Here is a 27,426-nt window from a genome sequence, read left to right as displayed (position 1 = left end):
GTGGGGCCCGTTGTGTCAGCTGAGCCTTTTATGGTTGTTTTTTTGTTTTTAAATACAGCTTGTTCTCTGCCTATTAATCTTAGATGACAGTTTGTGTAGAAGTACATGCAGGACCCACTTGTGTTCGTGATTCTGTGTGCACTAGTCCTCTGAAACTGAGGACGTTGATAGTGAGCTCATGGTGGACACAGACACAATTCTTGTGCATTGCTGGCTAAGCACAGAACAGAAAGGCAGTGCCTGCCCTCAAATCAATTGCAGTCCAAGTAAAAGACAAAAAACCATCACGTGAGTACAAGCAGATAAGTATGTCCCAAGGCACAGCCTTATCCAAAGTGTTGTGCTTTGGACAACTTGGCTCCCTCTAAATAATCTCCAGTTACTTGGATGGTTGCATATGATTAAGACTTCCAGAAAAAGAGAAGCTTAATAGAAATGACATTCACAGGTGACCGCAAATGCAACAGATATATCATGTTCATAGCAATCAACAATGTTAACTCATCCCTTGACACTGCTTTCGTATTTTTGTCATCTGAAGTGGGCCATCTTCATGACCTGTAGTAATTCCCTACTGAAAACTCCTCATGGCTTTAAGCATTATGAAAGCACTACATTTCTGTCTTAGCGGTCCTTAAGTAATCAAGTCATTGCATTGTCTGTGTTGGGCCTGCTCAGACTACTCACTCTTCAGCAAAACCCGGGGGCTTCCATGCAACTGAAATCTCCACAGTGAGATCGCATAAACAATGAGTGAAATTAAGAAAATTTTCTGAGAGCTGCTTAGCTGCTTTGGATGAGTTGCTCAGCTGTGTTTTTTCTCACAGTGAAATACACCTTGCCAAAGACCACGGGCAAGCTAACTGCATGTGATGGCATGGATAGTTAAGTCTAGGCAAGCAGTGGAGGTATACGGGAGATGCGGTAGCAGCCTGTAAGCTGCAATATCCCTTTTGTTGGTCTACGGCAGTAGTAAATGCTAGCAGACACAACATGGGCTTCCTGACATCCAGAGTATATAAACGCAGTGTTTATAAAAACTTGCAATTGAGATTTTCATCACTACAGATGAGCTTATAATTTGGATTATCAAAAACATTCATTCTAGAAACAATGGGAAATGTTGTTGAGGGGTATTTCACTGTAGCCTTCTCATCTCTCAGACAGCTGAAACCAGTAGTTGTAAATGAACACTACTGAAATATAATTTTAGCTCACTATAAAGACATGAATGAGATTGGTATCAGTTAGGTCAAATTTGTGGTTGGTGAAGGTGTGGGAAACAAGATTTAGCATGCTGTGGTATCAGCATTCAGTTGAATAAGCCATTGGGTTGAAAATGCAAACTCCTTACATTTTTAATATGTAACCTTAGACTCACTTGCTCTTCCTCGCTTTTCCCAATTGGAGATGCCTGTGTAAAGAGTCTACAACTTAAATACGGCTGTATACTGCTTTACAGGAGGAATGGAGTTCAGAGATGGGCACGGACTACAGCCCGTACTTTCAGATGCCTTGGTGCATTGTTGATAAACTCTGCATAACTGACTGCAAGCCAGAGAGTGTGAGGAGCACCATTTGTATGGATGTACTCTAAAGACAGAAATGATAAATCATATGAAATCGTATGAAATCGTCGAATAACGTATGAAAATATACTCATATGTAAAAATGCATTTAATTTTTTAGGTTCTAATGCAATAGTCTTAGCCCTGTACTGTGTTGCTATACATGAGATTAGGTAGCGTAAGGGTCCCACAAGCATCTTTTTTGGGAGACGCTGTTTCCAAGGGATGGATCCCCAGTGTGATTATTTGGAGTGGAGAGTACTGGAGAGTCCTTCCTACCTCTGCTCCCATCACTCTACTAATTTTTTGTTGAAAAAGCACATTACTAATACAATACTTAATGAAATCGTAATGTGTACGGTACTATAATACAGATGGTAGTTTAGTATTGTCTGTCTTTGTGTCTTTCATGGTACTTCTGTGAAAATTCTGAAAGTGCAAATGATTTTTCTGCAATTGAGGTAATAAATTATAATACGTTCCTCTAAATACTTGGCTGATTTTTCTGTCTTCTGAAATGGCTGGGTTTGTTGGTGGTTTTCTTTTTGTAATTTGCTGTTTCAAGTTATGTTATAGGTTAAAAATCAGGATGTTCTGAGGATCATCTATTTCACAAGGCATTCACTTTTTTTTTTTTTTTTTAGCACAGTAAATGAGCAGCTCAGCATAAAGGACAGTGCTGGCTGGCTGGCAGTTCTCTGCCACTCTTTCTAACTATTGATTATATTTAAAGGACAGTGTTAAGGTTGTTCAAAATGGAAATTTATGCTACAATACTTTGAAAGTGGCTCAGAACTACAGATTTTAACTTCAGTGATTCTGATCTTTCCTGTAATTTGAAATAATCCACTTAAGAGCTCTTCTAGAGTTTGAAACCACTTCAACTTGTCATTTGGCATATCTTTACATGAAGAGAAAAAGGATTTTTACATTTCTTGCGAGATTAATAGAAATAAATTTAATTTCCCCAAGTTAATAAATATGGGAAGCTTAATGGGAAATAAATGGTGTGTTTGCCATGTACGTAACACACAGGAATGTGGAAGGAGTTACATGAAGAGTAAAACACTGTCAAGTGCAACATCAGGTTGGTAAGAAGTCCTTCCCCCACCCACCATCTCTAATTAGTGTTTCTTGGCAGCTGCAGAGATTTTTCCTGGGAAAAATGTCTGAAATTACATCCTCTTCTTCAGTTCTGTGAAGATGGAGGAAAAATGTGTTTAGCGTGGGAGGACATTAAGAGCCTGCTACCATCATGCCGAAGTTAGTTTGTCAAAATACCTTGGTGCTGGACTGTGTGTTTAACTGTAGTTTGATATTTAACTTTATTTAACACAAAACTTTTCTGCTAAAAGGCTTTTTGAGGAGAAAGTGTTTCTCATGTTTTTTTGCTTGTTTCCTAAGCAGAAGTTATTGGACTGGCTGTGCTGCAGTTCCCCAGTTTGGCAGACTAGCCTTCATCACCAGCTCCTGATTTTTATTTTCAGTGGGGTTTTTTGTGCTTTCTTGTCTAGCACCTTGCAAAAGCAGCTACTTCACAGTTCTTTGTATCCTCCTAAGCAGCATCTCTTTTTTAGGTTACTTTTGTGAGATGTGCGTTCACTCCTGGAAACATTAGACAACTGTGGACTTTTTTTTTTTTTTCCCATCAGGATGGACTCCTTGTTCTCTCGCTGGCTGTCCCGGGCTTCCTGCTACTCCTCTGTGCTGCCTCATCCCTGGCATATAAGACCTTGGGCAGGATCCCTCGCCTCAGTCTGTTTGTTCAGGTGTTAACACAGTAGGGTCGAGGTTCTGGCCAGGGCTTCTGCGCTTGTCTGCAGTACAAAAGAGGTTTCTGAAGTGGCTGTCTTCCAAACCTACCTCTGTTTTGCATCGCTGGAAATGTCCTTTCTTCTCTCACCCGCATGGCAGTTTTCAACTCTTTACTCTGCTGCTTGCATTTTTTGACTTGGCTCTTGACTTTGAGGCGACTGTGCAGCTTTCTTGACCGCCCCCAGGTCTGAGTAGCATGGTAGTTTTGCATGTTGTGTCACAGTGAATTGCTGCAAGCCTCTGTGGAGAGGGAAGGCCCACTAGCAAGGTGAAATTAGGATATGCCTCACGTAAATTTATCAGCATCTCTTCCTTTATCTGCTTGTGTGTGAATTTGTTGTGCATTAAGTACTGAGGGTGGCACCTATTTTAATGCTTTGGATGGTGCTCCCTCTTTCTTTCTGGCCTTCTGTGGGTCTTCAGTGCCCCGATTTTGGCTGTCAAACGTTAGCTCAGCAGCTGGGAGAGCTGCTGTCCCCTCCCAGCAGTGTGCAGGGCAAATTACAGCCTAGGAGAGGGAAACATCCCCAGCCGTGCCTGAGCACTGCCAGCCTATGCAACTGAAGCTGGGGGCAGTCCAGCATTTTTGGCAATGGTTTTTGCTGTTTGAGCAAATACTGTTTGTATAATTTCACACTTTTTGCTTACTCGATGAAAATGTGTCTTCATCTGGTGACAGATGGCATCAGTGGTGTTTAGAGGTAGTTACTGTGAGAGACTGAGTTTTGCCTCATGCATAGACCTAAAAAAGAAAGGAAAATGCTTGAAATTATGTGTGTTCTGGGTTGTTCTTGTGGGGCACTAAGTAAGTCATTATGGGCTATTTTCAAGGGGTAGAGGAACCCACAACCAAAACATGCAAGGATGCATATAATAAAAATTCTTGATGGCATTAATTTGTTTCAAACTGGTGGGTAAATATCTACATGTATGCGTATATGTATTTGGATTGTGATGTGCAGCCATGTCCTTCAGGAATGCACAGCAGAAACTTCTGCAGCTTTGCAGGAAAATATATAACATTACATTTTATGTTACTGCTATCATTTGCTTCAGATTTTGCAGTGGATAAAAATATATGTGTGTGAGAATACTCCACATATGCAATTTGGGTGATTTAGAAGTTTGTTCTATGAGGAAAGCTTGTTTTGAAGATCCTGAAATTACTGTGGAGTTGTTACAGAAGGACACCCCTTTTTTCCCCATTCGTGTAAAATTTGTCACAACTCTGAATAGACAGGTTTTCTTACAATTTGAGCAGGATGATAGAAGATATCTGATTTTACTCTTTCCTACTTCTCGCCCTCTTCTTGTTCTTTTCAGGAAATGCCATTGCCATTTAGGGTTCTGGAATTAAACATGTCACACATGTCTCCATTAAGAACAACATTGCTGTTTGGAAGTAGTCATGTATTCGGGCTTCTCCAGCGATGCCTTGCCATGCTGCATGGTTTACCCAAAGCCTACACTTAACCAGTGTGGGCGGGCAACATGAGTCACTTAGCAAAGTCTGTCTCTTTTTGGGCTCTACTGTCAGAGTTTTAACCTACTAGCGTCTGTGGTCCATTCTTGTGTCCCTCAGAGGTCTTTCATCAGGCTTCCTGATGCTAACTGGCCAGACGCTGTTTCCAAATCCTACCTCAAAGTTAAGAGCATATGCAAGTTACAGTTGTCTTTAGAGTTTTCAGCTTTTGGGCAGTGCAGTTAAAAGTAATAACTTGATTGATTGATTGAGTCCGTCCATTGTGGCTGTCTAGTTATACAGGCCAACATTAATGTGTTTCTCTCCAGCTATTCTTGAAGATTAAAAACATGTTGGCTCACAGACATTCACTGTTCTAAGCTGCCCAGAGGCAGATACCAGAAACAATAAACCTCACGCTGAGTTATGGTGGCAGTGAAATGTTTAAGTAAAGAAAACCCACAGCCCAACAGATAGTAAAATGGTCTTTCCCGTATTTTACTTTTCTGAGAAAGGAGTGGATGTGAGTGCTCCAGAAGGCTACTCAGTGCTGAAAAGGGGATCTTTCTTACTGCTGTAGTAAGGAAAAAAGGGATGACTTGTTGAAGGTGTTTTTTGTGAAGGCATCTGACCAGTAGTTTGTTTTGACTTTGCATTAGTGGTTTCTTTTTGTAGCATTAAGGGAACTGTTTGGCCTGTGTTTGCACTCCCATGTAAAATGGCTCACTGGCAGGAGAGAGCACTTCAAGAGCTTTGTCTGAAAAACATTCCTATAAGTAGTAAGTACTATTATTGCTATTTCATATGCAGATCATCATATTAAGTAAAACCATGTGGTTGTGTTTAGTTATGAAACTGCTATACGTTGCTTTTGGGTCTCCTTAAGCTGAAAAAGAGTGACCTGTGCCTGGTAGCAGTTCTGGGCATGTGGTTAGTCTTTCCATCCCCTTAGTTCCTTGCTACAGTTACAGTTTCTGGCTGTGTTTCCCTTTTGGTAGGTAGGGGAAACACATTTTGAGTTTCTCATTGGTACTTTACACTTATCAGATAAGAAATATGTGCCTAGGAGAAACAGGAGATAACCACAGCTGCCAACATGTCTTGCCTTTGAGTTTAAGGAAATTTCCAATTAAATGTATCAAATCGTGAGTACTTCTGTAATAAGGGAAGGCACTTTTTGTGTAAATGCCAGCAGTGCTGTTGGTGTATCACCAATACCCTTTTGTTCTTTCTACCAGCAGACTGGAAGCATTCAGTGGTTAACAAGCTAAAAGCCTGTCACATTCTCAGTAAAGACAAACATCTGAATGGGGTTTTCTGGAGGTTTTTTTTAAAGAAAAGTGCTTCTACTTGGGGATTCTGTGCTGCTCTCCAACTGAATGTTAAACCTGAGAGTGTTAAATGGTGTCTTTAGATGGTTTCAAGGCATTTAAGACCTTTTGGATACCAATAAACAGTGCAGGGCATGCATTGCAGCCCTGGAAGTTTTGTTTGCAGAAAGATGATTATTTATAATTACTTGTTTGTTGAGGAAAATCTTAATGTATGGCATACTTATAAATGACTCGGGCATTTTAGCTACAACATACATTAAAACCACATACATTGTGTGAGCAATGAAAGACAACTTGTAACTCATCAGAAAGATAACTTGATGGGTTTGTGGCCATCTGATTTCCCTTTTAGAAAAGTTTGCCAAAGTGGATCAGTCAAAAAAAACCAAAAATAAATCTTCCATTTGTGTTATAAAATATTTTCACATTTGTAAGCCCTTCACAAGAAGAATGGTGTTTGATTTATTTGCCATTGATGAATGTTGTCTCTAAAGTACTACCCTGGTCTGTCTTTACTCCTCTGTCTTTACTCCTCCGTCTTTAGCAAAGCTAGTCTTCATTGGAAAAAGACAATGAGAGGGGAGTGGTAGGCAACAGAAAAAAAAATCATGTTGTTGTATGTGACACATGAAAATAAATTCACATATTATTAATGTTTTTTGTTGAATTGAGTACAGCCTGATGGTCCTCACAGTTCCAGTTCACAGAAAACTCTGCTCTCCAAAATGTTCTTGGTCATTTCTTTCTTGGATGAAGACACTATGATAAGTGGGACTGACAAACAGCAACAGAAGTGTGCAAAGGAAAGATGCAAATAAGAGCTCATGACTGCATAAATCAGTTATTGCAAAATGTAAATAAACTTCAACTGAAAAGCCTCATGCACCAGTACTAGTACCATTCAACAAACTTCAGGCCCTTCTCCTTATCGCCCTCCTCCTAAGCGCTTGTGAGAACTGATGCAGCAGTTTATGTTTTAGATTATATTTGCTCAAACAATTCTTTTAAAACCATCATATTTAATTCCTAGTCACTTCTAGTTTCCACTGTGGAAGGACCTGTGAGGAATCCCTGCCATCGCAGTGGGTTATTCTATGTGTATGTGTGAGCACAGGACAAAGAATGCTTGGCAGGCTCCATGGTACTCAGCATCTTACAAGTTCATGTAGGACTGCATCTCTTTCGGACTTCTAGTTGTCTGCCACCTGCGATGAGAGTGCTCCAGCCCTGTAACAAGCTCCTGAAAGTTTCTCAAGCCTGAAGCGAGCTTTACATCAGGAAGCTGGCTGACAGACCGCTCCTGCTAAGAGCTTCTTGCCGAGCTGGCAAGGTTATTGAGGGATAGTTGAAATGACCTGTAATATAACTGCTTTTTCCCAGAAAACCATTGCTGTTCTTAGAGCAGGCTGGGTGAGCAAGTTGGAACGAGGAAGCTTATTGTCAGATCTTATTGGAGATTGCCCTTGGCCTGATTTCTTACCGGCAGATGTTAACTTGTCTCTGGCTGCTGCTGAAGTGGTGCCTTTGAAAATAAGAGATGCTGAAGAGCCTTTTCGCTGCAGAGGGGCAGAGTCATGAGAGGCAAATGACTGGATAGTGGCCATGTACAGCTTGTATAGCCCTTGCCTTTGGTGAGTTTGTGCTATATCTAACATCCTGTTCTCACTGAAGTAAAAAAAAACAGCATGGGACTATATACAAACACTGGGGGAATAACGCTGATTATCTTTTGCACACAAGACACACCATACTGTGTTGTCAAGGTGTTCCAAATTTTGCGTATCACAGTAAAATTTTGTAAGAGAGAAGAGAGTTTATAAATCATGAAGAGAAATAAACAAAACTCAAAACCATGTTTGTAGATAATAGGCAAGTGCATAGACCCATTAGTTATTTGGTCTGTCTGAATTGGAAATCCATGTGAAATCTTTCACTGTTTTTAGTAACATGGGGTCAGATTCGTAAATGGAAGGCCAGAGCATGAAACCAAGGAACATGGGCACTTGTATTTATTTTTTTTTGTCTGAGTATTCCAAATCATAGCTTTTTTCCAGAAGCTGCTTTTTTTTTTTTTTTTTAATACTTGGTTTCGTGTTTGGTTGAGAGGCATAGAAAACTATGGAGTCAATATTTTTCAGGTATTTATAAAAAGCGTGGGGTACTTTCAGATTTCTCATTTCTACATAGAAGACTTCAGGGTTAGGGCTCTCTCTTGGCAACATGAGGGCTGGCAGCAGGGCAGGGACCTCCCCCAGCATCCCAGTCCCGCTGTGCTCAGAGGCAATGAGCAGAGCTGAGGTGGGGACTGAGTCCCACAGGGTGGACAGGGCAGCTCCAAGGCCAAGCCAGGTGTCCCAGTGGGTGAGGGGCTTGCAGAACTGGAGTTGGTCTGGGTGTTATAGGGGGTGATACATCTCACATGTTTGACCTTCAGCTCAACTTTACTTTAAATTCCACATTATTTAGTGTATTAATTCTTAGTAACAATTTAGGAAATGGTTTAATTCTTCTGTGAGAATTATTACTAGCTTAGTACTTTTTGTGTGTTCTTTTTTCCCCTAGTGTGTTTGACATGCTTCCTTTTTACATCCATATCTCTGGTCTGTATGACAAACTTGCAGGTTGTCAGTCGGCTTTTAATGGGAAGCCTTGAAATGTCACAAGTCAATTTTTCAGACATGCAATACTTTTGTGAGGAGGAAACAGAAATATGATGACATCCTTACCCTGTCTTTATAGGACAAAACAACAGATCTTTGCTATATGCTCCCAATTTATTTGAATAGCATATTTTGACACTTAGGAGAAAGTTGGTGTGATGAGAATGCATATGAACCCATAAATCTATTATTTAAAAATGTCTGTTCTGCTGTGAGTTTGGCTTGTTCTTTCTGAGAGTGTCTAGTTACCATCTCCAGGGCATTTATGAACCTTGAGCAGTTTTTCAGTACTTCTTCAGCCATTGTTGAAAAGTAAAATCCATTGAACTGGCTATTAAAGGATTATATCCTAATTATGTTAAGTGAACCCTGACTTCTGTAATTTGAAGCTGTCTGCCAGCTTAGCTGGAGCTGGTCATTCCTGCCAGATGTTGTCCGTCAGTGCTAGGCATCAGCCTCCCCATAACGAAAGGGACTCAGAGCATGACCATCCTAAGGTAAAGAAACAACTTCATACTTTCCTGCTTAACCCTGCTGCTTCCGAGAACTCTCTGTCCTGATGTCAGGAGGCGGAGCTGGACTGGCTGCTATCGATGGCATGGCAGGTGCAAGAGAGGGTTCCAGGAGTTGCAGGAGACTGGGCATCTTCCTTCTTGCAGGGGGTCGTGGTGGTGGCCACAGCCTCTGAGTATCTGCTCTTGGCCTTGCAGGATGGTAGAGATGGGGAAGGAAAAGGGGCACTGCAGGTTATTTGGTAATGGTGTGATTCAAGTGGGGAGGGGGGAAGTAGGCACATCTCATCATATCTCTGTTGCCCTGCATTAGCTGGGGATGCACTTCTGGTTTCTGCTTCCGTGGGTTGCTTGCTGCCTGTCTGGGTGGTGCAGGGGTTTCTGCTGAAGCTGGGACTGGGTTACCAAGGGAGAAGGAGAAGTCCTCAGCATTTGCTGGAAAGACTAGGAAAAACCATGTTTCTGTTGTGTCTTCAAGCTCATACCTCTTGAAAAACCTATGGGTTGGCCACATACGTGTTCCTCTTCTCTCCAAAAAGGTTTCTTTAAGGGTCCCACTTCAGGTCCTCTGGTCACCTCTGTCGATTCTGCTAGTGGCAGTGGATTTTCACTCCCCTTTTCCTTTCCTGAAGGCTCAGTGTGTTATTTTGGAAACATGGCTTCAATTCATTTGGGTCGTTAATTTTGTTTAAGGTATTATACTGGTGTTGCAGGTTTCTCTTTACCTTAAACCACTATTTATGGTTCCAAAGACTGACAGTATTTGATTTTATGTTCATTTATTTTTATTTACTTTCTAGTTTGGGGCGTTTGAAGTTTATGGGCTTTTTCTTTGGCAATATGGATATATATATATATATTTGACTATAAAGCTAGTGCTTTTCATGAGTCATGTAATTTCAGCAGATAAAATTTTAAAGAATCACCAAAAGACTGAAGTCTGTTGTATCAAAAGCCATCAATATGGTATATTTTTTGTAATACTCCTGTAACTTCTGCAATACATGCGTATCGTGAGTGAAACTGGAGCATCTAAGTGAATATTCTTACACATGACTTTGGTAACCACTCTTTCAAAAGGAAACTTGTTTACTCTCTTGTTTTCAGTGGAAGTGAGAAGTAGGAGAATATGTTTCTGATTGGGAGTTGCCTCTGGCATGAATATTAATGAAAAATGAGCCAAAGGTTTGGAGGGAGTATCTCAAATGTTCATTTAAAATCTAATCAGCATTATTTTATGCTTGCTGTAGTAAAGAACTTCTGAATCTGCCTTAGGAAATGGTTAACTTGTATTATTTTAAACAAAATGAGCAAGCTAGTTCTCATCAGTTGGTTTATACAACTTCTGTGCTTTTGGCTGTGAACTCCATATTAAATACTGTTTGCTTTGAGGCTGTTTTTAATACTAGTCTTCACAAATAAATTAAATTCCTACATCCTGAGTCCTGACAGCAGTTCTTTACTTTTCCCTTGGTTAGTTTGCCGTTAAATTTCAAGTTCTTCTGCACCTTTTTTTTTTTAAGGTGTACCCATTTTTCTGTCATCTTTGCTCAGTTTTTGACCTGCTGACTGCCCTACACGTCTCAGAATTCTTCCTTCAGCTTTTCCTCCCTAGCATAATGACTGCTTTTTCTTCTTCATGCTACCTTTGCAAAGCACTATTAAAGCAGGAATAGTCCTGGAGTCCTTATAGAAGTCTCTTTCTCTTCCAAGAAGGGCCTCCAGTTTTAATACCGACAGCCCTTAATGCTTTTGTCTGTTTACAGGGTATTTGCAGGTGTCGTGGATAAAATAACAAATTTTCTGGAGCAAGGACCTTTTAAACCAATTATTATGCTTCTAGTTTCTCTAAAAGGAAGCTGCTCACATGGGAGTGAGACGTAACATATGCTATGACAGACTTCTTCTGGACTACAGTCATATTTATTCATAAGAAGATAACAAATGAGAAAACACAAGCTGACAAGTTGAAGCTAACTTGGGAAGAAGTCCTGCTTGAGCTAGTTGAGGATAATGAGCCACAACAGATGATGTTATATTTTTTTAAGAAGTATCTTATGCAGATAAGTTGTGTGTGGGAGAAGTCCTCAGTGGAGTTCGCTGCCAGCATAGGGTTTACAGTAGTTCTATATTGCTTTGAACATGGCGTGACTCCACTTCTAAAGAACAAGAGGAGATCACAGTCAGTAACTGTACATTTTTCTGCTGTCCTTCTGTTTTCTAGGAACTTTGTGGAGGGTTTCCTAGAGATTACAGGCAGCTCCTGGTGCTAGTTTTCAAGTGTTGTTGTAGTGTCTCCAAGTGTTTCCATCCTCAAAGCTGAGACTTTTTTCCCTAGAGAGCCTTTCTTTTAGTGTCCTCATAAAATGTGAAAAATACTATTAAAATGGCTGAGTTTCAGAAATATCATGTGACTCAAGGATAAAAAGAAGAGAGGAAAGCAGTATATCTGGTGCTGGAGTACTAAAATTTAGTTACCCAGATGTGCCAGTTTCCACTGTCAGCACTTAAGAAAAAAACCCAACAAGATTTATTCCATCTGTCACTAATCCAGAATAGACCAAGATTAGTTTTCAATCTCTTCATTTGGAAAGTTATCCCAAAGTCCACTGGAACTTGTCATTAAGGAGACTTTCATTTTAATTGTTCTTTACTTAATTAATTATTAGTAGATCCACCTCTTTTTAGTTACCAGTAGTAATACTTTTCAATCTTTTATTGACCTTCTGCTGGTGGCCTCCTATTTTGCTGCCTCTTCAATCTGTTCCTAAATTGTAGGCCTACATTTAACATCTTATAGTATCTTAATAAAAGGGGAAAAGAAGCGTTTTCAAGTGTATTCACAGGAATTATTTTTCTGGATCTTAAGATAACAGTCTCATCTATATGTGGTAGCATTTTTTTTTTCCACTTCAGAGTCCCAATTTGCTCTCATGGTACACCTATGCTCAACTTACCCTGTCCTCCCCTCCTTTCCCCACTGAAGCAACTGCTGAAGTATCTTCTTTGTGTAGGGCTTTGTGAGTTATTCAGGTTTGGTTTGTTATAAACTCAGTCTTACAAATGTCATAGGAAAAGTCTAAAAAAAAATCACAATTGCTTCTGCCTAGCGCAGAAGGTAGCAATGGCTATGAGACCCCTTTGTGCAAAAAGAGGTTGTGCCACAGATGAGGGCTGGTCTTCAGCATCTGCTGTCCTGATGGAGGCGTGCCTTTCCACTATGGCATTCAAGTGTGTTCGTCTGAACAGGGTTTCATTGCAGTACCTGAAATAGTCTTTCACCCTTTCAGGCATCCTGGAGGCAGACTAGTCAAGTGTGGCCGTTGCGTGAGGGTGGCTGTTGAATGCACTGGTATGCTTCTTATACAGTTTCCTGGAGGGCTTCAGCCATTCCAGCTCCTAGGAAACTCATGAGACCAGGTATGCACAGCTGAGTGATGCTGGCAGCAGACCTGGGTTGCTTTCTTTCAGTGAGGTGAAAGTTCCCAGGGTCCCTGCCAGCCCATCATAACCTTATGACTACAAATTCACGCATCAGTTTGATTTTTAGGACACATAAGTAGGGTTCATCATCAGAGTGGCTTTGGAAATAGAGTGCTCTGTGTGCTGATCACAGATATATCTAGGGAGTGAAGCCGTCTTCAAAGTCCTGGCAGAGGAGGTGTTGCTAGCAGGATGCAGGTGGGCAATTATCAGCTCAGGCTGCTAAACCACTGTGGAGAAAAGGGCCAAACATCCGTCAGCAGTAGAAGCGCTGTGAGAAGCTGGTCTAGAAAACAGGGCAGGCAGAGATGTGCTTCAAAGTTATAAAGTGGAATTTCCTTAATTGCCTGGTAGGTAGATAAGGTTATTGGTCCACTTTAGCAGTGAGAAAGCTGTGAGTAACTGAGATAAGCTGATGTCTGCCAGGTTTGGACACAGTCTGGGTTTCGCTATAGACAAGTGATACTGGTATGTGATACTATGTAAGAGCAGCAAAGGAACTAGCAGACTTGCAAATACCCAGAGCACTGGCAACGTGTGATGGACAGCCTTTGTGGAGCCTCTTGTAATTTCTCAAGCACAGAGTGCAAATTCTTCTGTATCAAGAGCTGTCTATATTTTCCTTGCACAACCCCATAGCTGCATATAATGAAGGCTTTGCTTTCCTGATGCGCTTAACCTCTGACTTTGACCACATACGTGCTCAGAATAGCAATTATATTATTATGCAGTAAGCAGCTACGGTAGCTGTGTTTTATATAGATGTAGTGCAGTGCATTTACCCTCCTTAAACCTATCGATTAAAGGATGCACATTTTTTTCAGCTGAATTTATTTACTTTTTAGTGTTCATGACATTTTTCATCCTTTCTTTAGTAACAGTGCTTTGGTGCTGATCATAAAAAGACATGCTACCATAAGGGTTTTCTTTAGTGTTATTTATTGAAGAGTTCCTTAAGCAAATATTAAACTTTGAATTCTTCATGGCCTGAACAAAGGAAACTTTTTTCTCCATCCTCCTCCCTTTTGGTTTCCTGCTGGCTTAACTATAGCTGCCATTCCAAATATTCAATGACTTATTTTGTTCACTTGTCTTGCAGTTTTCATTGTCTTTTTTTTTTTTTTTTTAAATTTTGTTTGCTGGATTTCAGTTTACTGCAAAATTCTTATCAGGTGGAGCCCTTTAAAAGGGACGGCAGATGCTCGTGGGTCTCCTCTTTCCAGCTTAAAAAAATCATGGAGGGTAACATCTTCCTCTTTTTCTGCACCCAGTTGTTTAGGTTTTTGATTTGGCAATGAGTCCAAAGGAAAAACAAAACCCTCGCTGGTCGTGCTGAAACTGAATGCATTTCATGAGGACACTGTTCATGTACGTAACAGTCAGATTTTTCACTTTGAGCCAAGCTTCAAGTTTGATCCCCATAGCCCGTGTACTTGGTGCATCATTGTAGTGCCTTGTGGGTTGTACTGTTCAGCAATCAAAGGAATGTGGCCTGTGTTGGAAATAAAGAACAACACAGGAGATGACCGCTGCTTCTCCTGAAGATGTACCATTATCAGTTCCCAAGCAGATCTTCATTAGCCTACTGGGATGCTTTTTTTTCCATGGAAATCAACACTTCATTTCAATAGCAGAGGCCTTTCATCTGTATCTTTTTGTCTAGATTTTTTTAAAAATTAATTTTCTGTTCAAAACTAGCTATACGTATGTATAGCTATTTTACAACTCTGAAATTACATTTTAAGCAAAATTTGATGAAATCCTCACTTCTCATTGAATCACTCAAAATGTCATACCACAAGAACAATCCACGGCAAACCAGAATTAGGAATCTGGAAATGCCTCATTTTTTTTTTAAATTGACTGTAAGGACACAATTTTCATGAAGGGTATTGGTTTTTTACATCTTCGAGAGACTAGTATTTAAAAAATAATTACCTGAGGCATTTGGTCATTATATGTGTGTGTACTGCAAGCAGTATTTGAATACACTGCTCATCATTACACTAAACACACAATTATAGTAAAAGCAAATGCACTTGCAGTGGAACAATGTATCTGGGAGCAGCATACAACTGCACTAATGTTTCTGGACCATATACATGTGTTGGCAAAGGTGTTTGTAGCCTCTCATTAAGTCAGCCAGTTTTTCTGTTCACTGCTGCAGTGTTGCAGGACTTCTGCCTGAATTGATTTAGAGCCACTTGAATAACTTTCACTTTTATTGCCAGCGTGGAGAGGGAAAAATGAAGCAAAATCAGTAGTGGAAAGTGTTTTGCTTTGGATTTGCTGTATCTAAGATATCTACGTCTGTACATAAAAGGACACAGAGTTGAATTGTCCTTTTTGAGCTTTCCTGGACTAACACTAACTCCAACGCAGTTTCCATCCTTCCACTCAGTTTTGTGAGGGTAAGTGGCATGGATATGGCTGCCAACTTCAGGATGTGTGACTTCATTGAAATGAATGAGACACCTTATGCCAGGAGTAGTGATTGTTTTGTCATGCAGTGTTCGCCAGCACGTGAAATGAGTTTTATTTTGTTAGCTGACTTCTATGTAAAGCAACAGTTTTTGCAACATCTGTAATTAATCTATTCTGAAACACCTTCATGGCTTGGTGTCAGCAGCAGATTTTCTTGTTCATTTCATGTTGGGTTACAGATGGCAGGGGAGTAAAAAGATTATCTTTTGGAAGAAGAACCCTTGGCTGCATTTTCCTAATCAGATTTGTGATTTCAGTGTAATTGGGCTGTTTTATTTCACAAAGTGTAGGCTACGGCTGGCATGCAAACTTCAGATATCACTGACCTCTTCTGAACTTGATAATTCTGAAGCTTTCGTTTTGCATTTCAGTTGTGCTTTGATTATGACGACTTTGAAAGAACTGTTCTTTGGTGGAATCGTGTATGAGGCATCTCTCTTGAAGCAAGTTAAAACCTGTGCCTTTAAATACGGTGTTTGCATCTTAATACTGAGACAAAGTGAATTAATCTATGTAAAACCCTGAGGGGATCTTCTTGATATGCGATTACTTTCTGTGCCTGAAAGACTTTACACCTGCAAGAAATAGGAGCGCAATGGTGGCACAGAGCTTGCGAGTGTAGTGGAAGCTCAGATCTGTGCTACCAACCTGTGCATTTCCGTAAATACAGGGATGGAAATTTCTAAACATCTCATACATCTTCCAGACTTCTGAGGTCTTAGCATGATCTAGTCCTGCTGTACTCAAGAAGCTCTACAGTCTATTGTACATGAAGCTAAGTTTTTTAATTCATAGATTTGACATAGCTTGAGGTACTGTGGAATGTAAAACTCTGAGGCAAAATATTGGAGGATCGAAATCCAGATGTTACAGACTTATTGGTGGAGATTGTTCATCCCCTTTTTACACATGCTTAAACTAATCAGTTGTTTGAATATGGAAGGCGTTCCCAAGCACTATACTCTTTTTGAAGGATAGTTTGTGTATTGAATGAGCCTTTCCTTTCCTCCCAGTATCAAGACTAGTCAGTGCCTGCAGATCAGAGAAGGTGCCACCTGAGCTCATTTAACTCATGATGTTTCCCTGTGCGCAGAACATAGTGCCGTAACAACTGTTTTGTAGTTTGGGCGTTTTTTTCCCCACATTTTCCTTTTAGTTATTCTATGAGAATTGCCATATAACTGCAATTGGAAATTATCACAGCACTTTTAGGGTTGTTTTTTTTCTCTTCTGCATGTTCAAAAAATCAGAAATGCAGTGATATTTTGTGAAATACTTATTTAAGAAAATTCATTGTATCATAAAGTTTAGATTGGAAAGAAACCTTTAAGATCATCAAGTGCAATCATTAACCTAGCATTGTGAAGTCCTCCACTAAAATATGTCCCTAAGCACTGCCCCTATGTGTATTTAAAATACCTTTAGGGATGGTGACTAAACCTCTTCGCTGGGTGGCCTCTTCTAATGCTTGACAACCCTTTCGGTGAAGAAATTTTTCCTAATATCAAATGTAAACCCACCCTTGGTGCAATTTGAGGCTGTTCCCTCTCATCTTGTCGCTTGTTACTTGGGAGAGCAGAGCGACAAGACTCACCAGTGCCAAGTACATGGGGTAATGACTCCCCTAATCCTACTGGCTGGTATCCGATACAAGCCAGGATGCTGTGGGCCTTGTTGGCCACCTGGGCACACTGCTGGATCATATTCAGCTGGCTGTTGGCCAGATTGGTGCTACATTTAAGACTTCAAGCTTCAGTAGAGCACAAACTGGAATGTTGACTTTCCTTGATGATTTTTACAGTAGGTACCTCTGGTAATTTTAGGTAATCCTTTTAACCTCTGAGCAAAAGAGTTTGAGAAAGGGGGAAAAAAAAAAAAGGCTTAAGAAACTCAGTGGTGTAAATTGACAAAATAGCATCACCTAAAATGTCTGATTAGTATCTTCTGTAGGACTATAAGCACAGTAGATATGAAAATCTTCAGTCCGGTGCTAAACTAGGGGAAAAAAGCCCTAAGTGGCTAAGTAATTACTGATAGCTCTTGAAGTTCTGGAGACCTTTGAGACAGAATGGAAAGATTGTTTCCCAGTTAAGGGTTAATACCATGTAATATCTGAAAGGTTTTATTGTGGAGATTACCTACCTATTGGAGAGATTTTGCCTGCCATGGAATGAATTGGTATGCCTGACAAGTGTGGTAGTTTGGGATTTTGTTTTGTGGAATACTGTCTTTCTATCTGCTCAGGGATCTGTGGCGCACAAAGGAGTAATGTACTTAAAGTCAGGTTTTGAGCAAAACTGAGGAACTTCAGAAGTTCTTAAACGTAAAACTTCCTTTGCAATCTGATAGCATTTGTCTTCCTGCTCTTGCTTAGCGCTGCAAGCACCAGTAAATTGATTGTCACTCTTGTGTAGCAATTGACGTACTCTCCTCTCAAAGCTTTTGCAGACTTCTTAACAAACAGGTAAAAGGGAGGAAAATCGGATCCTAGAAATATAGGAAGTGTCCTGCCCAGCACCTGTTTTGCCATATGTATTCAGTTTATCTATCTTGTATTGTGTGCTAATGTGAATGTGCCATTGTAACCTGTTCTCATTCATAGTTGTAGCTATATGCTCTGCTTCCTTCCCTTCCATTTTCTGCTGACCAAGGCCACTGGCCAGGAAGGCCAATGCTGGGCTCTAAGTGTGGAAATGGAACCATCGTGAGAAACTGAGAATAGCAGCGTCCACTGGTTGTAGATTGTGGTACTGAAGCAGCAAAGAACTTAATCAGAGTGCTTGATGTTGAATCTGTAATGAACTTTGAGTGGGTTTAGGCTTAAACAAGTGGTCTCATCAAGTCTGGTGAGACCACTTCAGGAGATAAACTTAAGTGCTTTGCTGAATAAGAATTGGCTTCAAGGCTGGCATCGGGACACTTGAAGTGGATTTGGCAAACACAAAGCACAAGCCTAACTGATCTTGAAATAGTCTAATTTTGTTTTGTGCAAATGGGTAACTGTTGTGTGTCTGAGTGTCCCATTAGCTTGACAGTTTGAACACTAAAAGTAAATTAATTACTCTTCATAATGAATAATTCTTGTGTGAGGATTTTTATTTCATCAGAAGGTGTGGCAGGTTATTGTCATAGCTCCTCCTGCCCTGTCTGGCATTCATATGCCTGGGTTTGTTCGTTCAGCACATATTGTTTCGTTTGTGGTGATGGACACTGCTGCATGTTTTCTACAAGGTCCCATGTGGTTTCATTAGAACTCTGTGCCCTAACATGTATACAAAGAGAAATCTCTCCTATGCATCCCCAGTTGTAAAAATGTAGCGATTATTTTGTGAATGAAGACATCTCTTTCCTAACATGAACAGAATCATCTGAGTCCATAGATTAATCTTGTAACAGATTAATTTTAAAATTAAAGTGTTATTTCATGCATTTTGCATGTCATCTGTCAGATATAAGTCCATAGTTGGTTTTTGCAGGAAGCTGCTATACCCTGAACCGTGATATGAGACATCTGTAAAGTAGCTCGTTCTTGTCATTCTTTCTCAAATACCCAGTTTTTGTACTGTAATAATTTTAGCACTTTGAATACAGAACAATGCTTTGTCCTTACATGACTTGATAGCTAATTTTGAACATATGTGAAACAGAAATAGTTTGGTTTGTGGCTGAGAAAATTGAAATGACATGGTGATTTGCTTGGGGTCGTTCATAGGGTGGCATCAGTGGGGAATGGCGTGCAGGGTCAGGTCTTGTGGCCGCTGGAACAGCAGCCCTCTGCAAAGCAGGAGAGCTTTGCTGGCAGGCTGCTGCCTAACATGGCTCTATGTGCCTGGTGTGGTAAGGACAGGTCTGTCAGAGCAACGCGGGTGAGTAAAAATGGAGAGAGGTAGGGTAGAGTACCAGGTCCAGGCATGTGTGAAGAAGGGCCTGTGGAGGCAGGAGAAAATCCAGCACCTCAGGGTGAGGTAGTGCTCCTCTGACTAGGGCAGTGGAGTGGTGCTGTGGATACATCCTCCTGGAGCCAGACCAGCTCTTCAGGGACAGCCCTCTGGATTATGTGAGTTCCCCATGTCATGGCCCCAGACGTGAGGGCAATGCCCAAACCATCCTTGGGGCCCCGAGCTTGTGCTGAGGGCCCAGCATTGGCTGGTGGGCTTTCCGTGAGCAGAGACTGTGGAAAAATGGGAGCGAGGCCCTCCCAGGGTAGCACAAGGATGACCTCTCCCATGGTTCCCCAAGACAGGCCTGTTGTGATTAGTAACAGACATTGCTTTATAGGAAAGAAACCTGTCTTGCTTCTCATTTTGAGCTAGAAAATGAGCTGGAAATGGGAGATGTCAAACTCTCTCAGCAGAGCCTTGTTTCAGGGTGAGGGTATTGAATAACTCTTGAAGGCCCGTTTCTGTTAGAAAACTTTCAAAAGAATTTAATTATTTCCTGCCTGAAGCAAGGTAAATACATAAGAGCTCACACAGCTCTAACGTCTGATTTTAAATGCTGAAGCCATTGCGCATTAAAATTTGAACAATTAAGAGTGATAACACTGAGATAACAGTATTATAACTCTCAAACTGAGTAATTGGCTAAGAGTATCACAGTTTCTGATAGAATAGTTGATGCTGAGGGAAGTTTTCATTTACATATCAAGGTCTTCTCAAAGCCTTCGGGGATCACATCTTGCTCTTTATGTTATACAGTCAAATTGGAAGTGCAGTAAAGTTTAATGCCTTTATGCCGGGAAGTTTCTCAGATGTCAGTGTTTAGGCATCAAAAATTCAACCACAACAGTAAATATAAAAAATACAGAGAAGTGGCTCCTAAGCAATAGGAAGCCTGTGTTATATATATAAAGTCCTCAATTTCAGGGGACTAGCTGTTTGGAAGTTCATTTCATCAGGCCCCAGCTTGAAGCCTTCTGAAAATTGGTGGATGGAGTCCCAGTGATAACAGCAAGCTTTGAATTGGGCTCAAGGTTAACTGTGGGGTTTTGCTTCTTTTATGGTACATGTGAACAAAACTTTGTTGATTTTTGACATGCAGGAGCTTAAGTGGTTCATATAGCTACAGTATTGGTGCAAGATTTTATTCTGACGTGGAGTGCCCACATCTGCCACTTCCCTGCAGTTCCTAGAAGGAGCTGCTGAGTGCTGCAGTCTGATCGCAGGTCCTGGGCACTAGTGCCCAACACACAAGTAACATGGCAAGAAGGGTCGTGGGAAATGCAGAAGGTCTTATCTTCAGGTAGTCCGAACCCTTGAAAGCAGTGCTGCAGCTGGTGCTGTGAATGGCACTGCCCTTCTATAGGTGAACCCTGTGCACCAAAGCTACTGCCATGGAGCAGCTGCAGATACATAGCTTGAGTTACTCTCCTGACTTTTTCTAAGGCTGGTAATGAAAGAAATAAAGTTTCATTGATTTCTGGAGTAGTTTTAGTTATTTTCTTTATAATAAGTGGAATCTGTGGATTCGGTAATGTTGGGAAGAAAAACCTTGTTTTTGGTAGCTCTTCTATCCTTGCGCTAAGTCATTCTAGTCATTAATGCCTGTTGCGTTTGATTTCTGCAGAAGAAGATGTGCTTTCACATGAAATTAGGAGCTTATTGAGGTGCCTTTAGTTTTGCTTCACTTTGAGCAGCAGCTTGTACTGATGGTCTCGGACCTCAACAAATGGTGATGAAATATCCTCGTAACTGTAATTTGAGATACCACACGTGAGAGCTGAGCTGCCTTACTGCCTGCCTTTTGCATGCAAGGTTTTTAGAAAGATTTCTCAGATGGGAGATTTGTGTGAGACGTTGTTGGAGAAGACTTATCTAGCATCTAGACTGGACTTCATGCTCTGAAGCTGCTGATTTTAAACATATGTCACTTAAGTATATTTTTGCCGACTGCCATGTTTCACTGATGAATTACTTGAATAGCGGTGCTCTGAGTAGTTTCTGTGGCTTTTTAATAAAGTTATTTTAGACTTATTACTGCTGCACAGGTTTTCAAAATTATAGAACTGTACTATCTCTTTATTTTGTACGAGTCCAGAAGAATGCTTGGTACCAATCTGTGGTTTTTTTAATTTGAGTGTAACTTATGTTTTCAGGTAACGTACCTCAATGTTTTTTTTGGTGACGTGAAGATCATACAGGTTGTGAAAGAGGGTTGTTCTCGAGTTACGCACATTTTACTTCTGCTGTTCGGCATGATGGCTGTTTACAGCCACTGACACTATGGAACCAGTTTATAGTGAAGCATTTAGTGTGCCCCTTCACTTGTACCTCCTCTGCTCTCTCTGCTCAATGGACCAACCGCATAGTAGGTGGGCTTTCCATAACAGAGAAGCTGAGACTTGACTTGTGCAATATGACATTGCACAACACTGCTCTAGGAGCAGTGTGAGAGGCTTACTATTTCAATTGATTGTCAAATTGATTTTCCCCCTCCAAATTCACTATAAACTGGGTCTGCTATGAATCTGAGCTTCAGAGAAGCCCGTGCTGATGGCATCGCATAGAATATTGCATCCTAATCTTGCATGTGTTTTGACAAAGCTTTCTTTTATTCTTAATTTATATTTCCTTCCTTGCTGCAGTTTTTTCTCTATTTTGTGTTGTAGGATCGGGATATTCACCCCTTGAAGATGACGAAGATGTGTATGCACACAATAGATACAAAGGTGAATGCTTTGCTTATGTGCTAAAGAGGATGAGCTGACTGCTGAGAGAAAGCTTTGTTCTTTTTCTTTTCATAGATTATAAAATCTTGGTGATCCGGCTCCATGGCTTTTCTCATGGATTTTTAGATCAAGATTTAGTTTCTACTTTTTTTTTAACAATGAAAATTAGACCAAGTAGTGATCACCACACTTTTATGCACCTGAGCAAGTAACTTTGCACTGCCTTTGCTCTTGGAAGATCAGATCGTTAAATCATGAAAATCTGGGAAAAGCTTCTCTTTCTTCTTCATACATCCTAACAAAACCATCAAAAAGCTAACTCAAAACCTTGGCCTGCTGACGGTGATGTATAGAAGTACATGCAAGAGAACTTGATTTTCATGACTTCCTCCCCTGGCCATAAAATTGTTTGCATTCAGGTTAATGTGCTACCCAAAATGCCAAGTAAAGTGTATTTAACGAATAAATGTGTACATTCCAAAACCAAATTACTGGATGAGTGAGTGAAAGGACTAGTGTGTTTATAAAGTAAATTCAAGTTTTCTTCCCTGTTCTAGAAGATTTTGCCATTCAGCAAGATAGAGAAGTTTTTTGCCACTGCCAGTAAATCTTCCATTTATGGTGACCATTTTCTTAAAAAGGCTGCTTCTTTCTCGACACCTGTGTCCTCTGCCAAAATCACTCAGAAGTCTACACTGTAAAGAAACTTGGCATTTAATTTGTCACTTTAAAGGGTAATTGTGTTTCTTTGTATTAAACTAATCTGTGGCCACGCTAGGATTGTAATGTAATCATTTTGATTACTTGAAAATACTGGGCATTGGTGTCTGTTTTGTACGTTATTGATTTTCTGCAAAGGAATCAATGGGCCTTATAACAGGTAAGTTATAAAGGAATTCAGATGTTTATGAACAACAAAGAGGAAGGCATAGTTGCTGTGGCTATGTTGCTGTTCTCATAGATGTCTTATATTCCTCCTATTAAAATATGTCGGTGTAAAATTTTGCTTTCAAACACATGCAGAAATATTTCTTTAAAGCTTTATCTAGGTAAACTCATTCTTCTTTGCCTTTTGACATGTGACCCTCTACAGACACATAGAAAAAAGAATTCCAGAGATCATGAAGATAAATCAATGCCAATTCATGACAGGGCAGGCAAGTAGTTAAAATGTGGATTCTGTATAAATTCCTTTTATATGGTGATCCAAAATGGATTATAGTCATGTCAGCCAAAATGTCACCAGGGTAAGTGAAACATAATGATGCGTTCACGCAGATGTTAAAAACTACCCTGAGTTTGGAAGCACTACTGCCAAGTGTTGAAGATCAGACAATGTGAATCTAAACGTGAAGTGCTGGAGTAGAAAAGGCTCACTCTTTATTAGCATACTTATTTGAGTTTGTACTGGGGGGAAGAGTGTGGAGGGAAACAAAGCAAGAAAAAGTCTCAGTAGCAATGTTCAGGGATTTTCCTTATATGTGTAGTCCATCATTTTGGGTATGACCCATTGGTCAGCAAATAAATCTTCCCAGTAACAAATAATTAAATGAACTTTCTAAACTGAGGTTAAGATATGTAAGCAGTGTTGCTTTTTCTTTGCGTGCACACTCACTAAACAGTGCAAGTGAGCACACAAATTCTTCCTCTTTGGCATCTGCAAACAAAACATTGCAGTTAATTGGCCAGGAGGGGGGGAATTGACCTCCTATGAAACCCTTTTGTTTTCATCTGGATCTATTTCAAACTGCTCAGCTTTCAAAAGAAACCTTGCTGAGACTTGCAGTGCCCACAGCATTTTTAAGGAGCTTTTCTCTTTCTCCCTGGTGAATCCTCAGCTCTGTTGGCTGGTGTAGCAGGAAACAACAGTACGGTCCATCACTTTGCATGCTGCTTCTGAAGGAAATGCTCATCTGAGACTGGTATTTAAAGAGGACTGAGGGGTTGGCGGAAACAGTGCTCTAGAAAATGCTTTCCTTCCTGCTACCTGGCATGGCTGTCTTGGTTCATATTTAAGGAGAGTCTTCCCAAATACAGCAGTTCCTGTGTCTATCACAGCTCTAGTCTGACTGCTCTGGTGAGCATCATTGCTAATTTATTTTCTCAAATATTGGTCAGATAGTAGCCCTAGCTATAGTAGCAGTGATGTGGCTTCAATTATTTCTGTTTGAATAGTGGTTTCTATTTTCCAGTGGTTTCAAACATATGGTTAGGTCTCTGAGATGTGTCACTACTAAATGATAATGCAGACTGTTGTCTTGTTGAGGAACGATGAAAACTTTCTTTAAGCAAATAAGGACTACATAGGTCCTAATACCTAAAAGCTCAAAGTTCAGTTAGGTAAACAAAGACAGGTACTGATGGTGAAGCTCCAGAGAGGTCTCTGGGAAACCTGTAGCTTTTCTTATTTTCAAAGATTTCAGGAACATGTGTGGTCTTGTCTTAAGGCAGGGAACAGCTTCTGTAACTTCTTGAGGCCCCGTCCAGCCCTAATATTCTATGAATAGTCCATGTAAGCTAGTGGGAACAGAAGTCAATCGGCTACTACTGAAATAAGCACTAGCTTGCTTAAGTCTTTGAAAGCCAATATGTGTCTTCACTTAAAAATAAACAATCTTTGATCTGAAACTTTGTGTATCATTTGATGTGCTTTCAGGCACATAAGTTTTTCCAGTTAGCCTTTTTATTTTTCAGTGATACCAGTTGGTCTAAACCCAGATATTTTCCCCCTTGTAGACCCTGCCTCACTCACTGTCTTCTAATCACATTCAGTTCTGGAGTAATCATAATAATGTTTTAGATTAAAGGGATGTACCTCCTAAGCTCTTCAGTTTATCTGCATCCAAGTGCTTGTCTGATTTTGTTTTTCTTTCTGGCAGTATTATTTGGTCCAGTAAAAGACATGTTAACCGTCTCTAGGTTCCTGGCTTTGTTTCTGTCCATAGACCACCATAGCTGCAATGACCCTACAGGAAGGGCTTTTTCTTTTTCGGTATTCCGTTTGTACATTTGTTAGCTGTTAGCGGCTTTCTTAAAAAAAAAAAAAAGTGAATGCAGCCGTTTATTCAATGCAAGCGTGTTTGTAAAGCCACAAAAATTTACAGAAAAACTCAGGCAATTTGCAGTATTTTAAACAGATGCTTTGCCTTTTTTTTTTAATTATTAGTCTCTTGATCATGTTGCAAAGTGTATTTGTCTTAACACACCTTACAAAGGAAATCAGCTGTGTGCATTTGCACCTTATATATGTGGAAAACCTGAGGCATAAATATCTTGAACTGATTTGCTCAAGGATTACCTCGCTGGCTGGGACAAAATCTCAAGCTACCTGAGTCTTCATTCCCCCTTGGTGTGCCTCTTCAGTCAGTGTTCTCCTGGTAACTTCAGGGTTATGCCCTTCTGCAGAAAAACTGAGGCGTCCTCCTTAGTTAAGGAGATTTTAATTAAAGAAAAATAATAAAGTGAAATTTCGAGTCCTGGAGCATGAGAAGAATAAGTACGACAGAAAAGTTGAAAATTTGTGGTGTGAGACCACTGAAGGTAAGATGCTGGAAAAGCTGTTATCAGCTCAGGAGGAGAAGGATTTCTACAGGAGGTGAGTGTGACAGGCTGCCTCTGTGAATCCAACAAGATTCCACCCCAGAGGGTGGTCAGAGGTGATGTTTGAGCCTGTACCAGTGGCAGTGGGGTAGGCAGCAAAGGAGGGAGCAGAAATAGGTGCCGTCATCACTCATTACTTCAGTTGTAGCCGATTGACTTCTGTTCCCACTAGCTCATGCTTCTCATCTGCTCTCCCAGTTTTAATGTGGTTAACAACAAGCATGAAAAATAGGAGCCATTGTGATACAGCCCTTCAACTAAGTGGCCCAAGTCAGTTGGTGGGGGTAGGGGTGGGGATGGTTGATGTTTTTTTGGCAACTATCGAATAGAGATCAGGGTGAAGGACAGAAATAGTTCTAAAAAATAAAAAAAACCCAAACCCAAAACAAACAAAAAACCACTTTCCACCAAACTGCTTTGCAGAATTGTAAGGTAAATAGTGGAACATGTATTTGACATTCAGTACTTTTGGAAAGCAGGACCATAGATATTAGAGAACAGAGATGTGATGATTTTGTGGCTGAGCTCAAAAGCTGAACTGCATTCTGCCCCTAATTTGCTGAGTGCTGTTAGACTGGTCTGGTCCCGTGCCTCAGTTATGTATATTTGGTTACACTGGGAATAATGCCGCTTACACATCTTTGTAAAGGGTTTTCACCTGTGATGGTGAAAATAAACATGCCACAGTACAATATGACTGCTTCAGAAACAGGCTAGTCTAGAGGAATGTGCTCTTGATCTAGTCAAAAGCTCAACAATTAGTCTCTGATTTTAGTCCTCATATGCAATTTGTGTTGAGGACCAGAACAGCAAAGTGCAGGTGCTAAATGCAGTTTCCATTGGGAAAGTGTACGTATGTTGTAGAGACATAGAATCTATGAGGTTGGAAAAGACCTCTTAAGATCATCAAGTCCAATCATCAGCCTAACACCACCGTGTCTACTAAACTGAATATAAATATCCTCTGAATAAGAAATATAATAGGCTGTATTGATTTTTGTTTATTTATGTGTGAAGTTGATCCAATCATGTAGAAAAAATGTACTTAGTAACTATGCATATTAAGAGCTAAAAATGAACGTCTGCCAGAGAAATGATTTTTAATTATAGAAATAATAGGTTTGGGGTTTTTTTAATGTCTCCTTTGACTTTGTAAGGATGAAGGCTAAAGCTCCTTGTGTTTTGTTTGGTGTTTTTTCCCATCTTACTTGCAGACTTGAAAAGTTTTGTCCTGTACCTCCTGCATGTCACACCTTGTCACACAGAATTTCAGGACCTGTCCTCTTTTTGCCTTGCAATCCCACCCTCCCTCTTGATATGTCCTTTTCAAATCTTGGAGCTGAGAAGGGGCAGACTTAGTCACTCCTTGTGTAGGAAACTCCCACTGAGAAGTGGCAGGCTGCAGAAAAAAGTGTATGGTTTTCTTGATGCAGCCTTTTGTCAAAGCTAAGCAAAGATTTTGAAGCTGTGGAGGGGAAGTCGGGAAGTCTCTGTTCGATACTGCACCCATCAGTATCACAGTGTGGTGGTAAATCCTCACAAGAGGGTGATACCCATATCCTGAATATTTTAAAGTGTAGTCTTGATGAATTATTAAAGGTTCAGTTTTATGTACATGTGTTTCCCTTTCTCCCATGAGTTCGATAAGTTGGATTAGCCATGAAGTCTCAGCCAAATTCCAGCTTTTCTCTGACTTGGCAGATCCATCCATGGCACTGCATCCAGCAGCAACTACAAGGTCATTCTCATACTTCAAACTACATTTCCATGATATAAGGGAAAGGTTGTCTACTCATCTTGTGAGGTGAAGAGTACAACACCTGAAATCCAGACCTATGCGA

The 27,426-nt window shown here is 40.4% G+C and overlaps 1 protein-coding gene across 3 annotated transcripts in view; it reads left to right on the top strand.

The window, feature by feature from the left end:
• Positions 1 to 27,426, top strand: part of SRPX (sushi repeat containing protein X-linked) — a 48,080-nt gene that overhangs the window by 3,452 nt on the left and 17,202 nt on the right. For 2 of the 3 annotated variants that reach the window (XM_054056728.1, XM_054056730.1), the window contains exon 2: positions 21,926 to 21,985. The exons of the other annotated variant lie outside the window; for it this stretch is intronic. In XM_054056728.1, coding sequence (XP_053912703.1) covers positions 21,926 to 21,985 — 60 coding nt within the window. The remainder of the gene's footprint in view (positions 1 to 21,925; positions 21,986 to 27,426) is intronic. 3 annotated transcript variants of the gene reach the window in all.

This window comes from Cuculus canorus, chromosome 1 (assembly GCF_017976375.1).
Source record: "Cuculus canorus isolate bCucCan1 chromosome 1, bCucCan1.pri, whole genome shotgun sequence".
Lineage (NCBI taxonomy): Eukaryota > Metazoa > Chordata > Aves > Cuculiformes > Cuculidae > Cuculus > Cuculus canorus.
The sequence above is the reverse complement of the archived record's forward strand: the minus strand, read 5'-3'. Positions and strand labels throughout refer to the sequence as shown.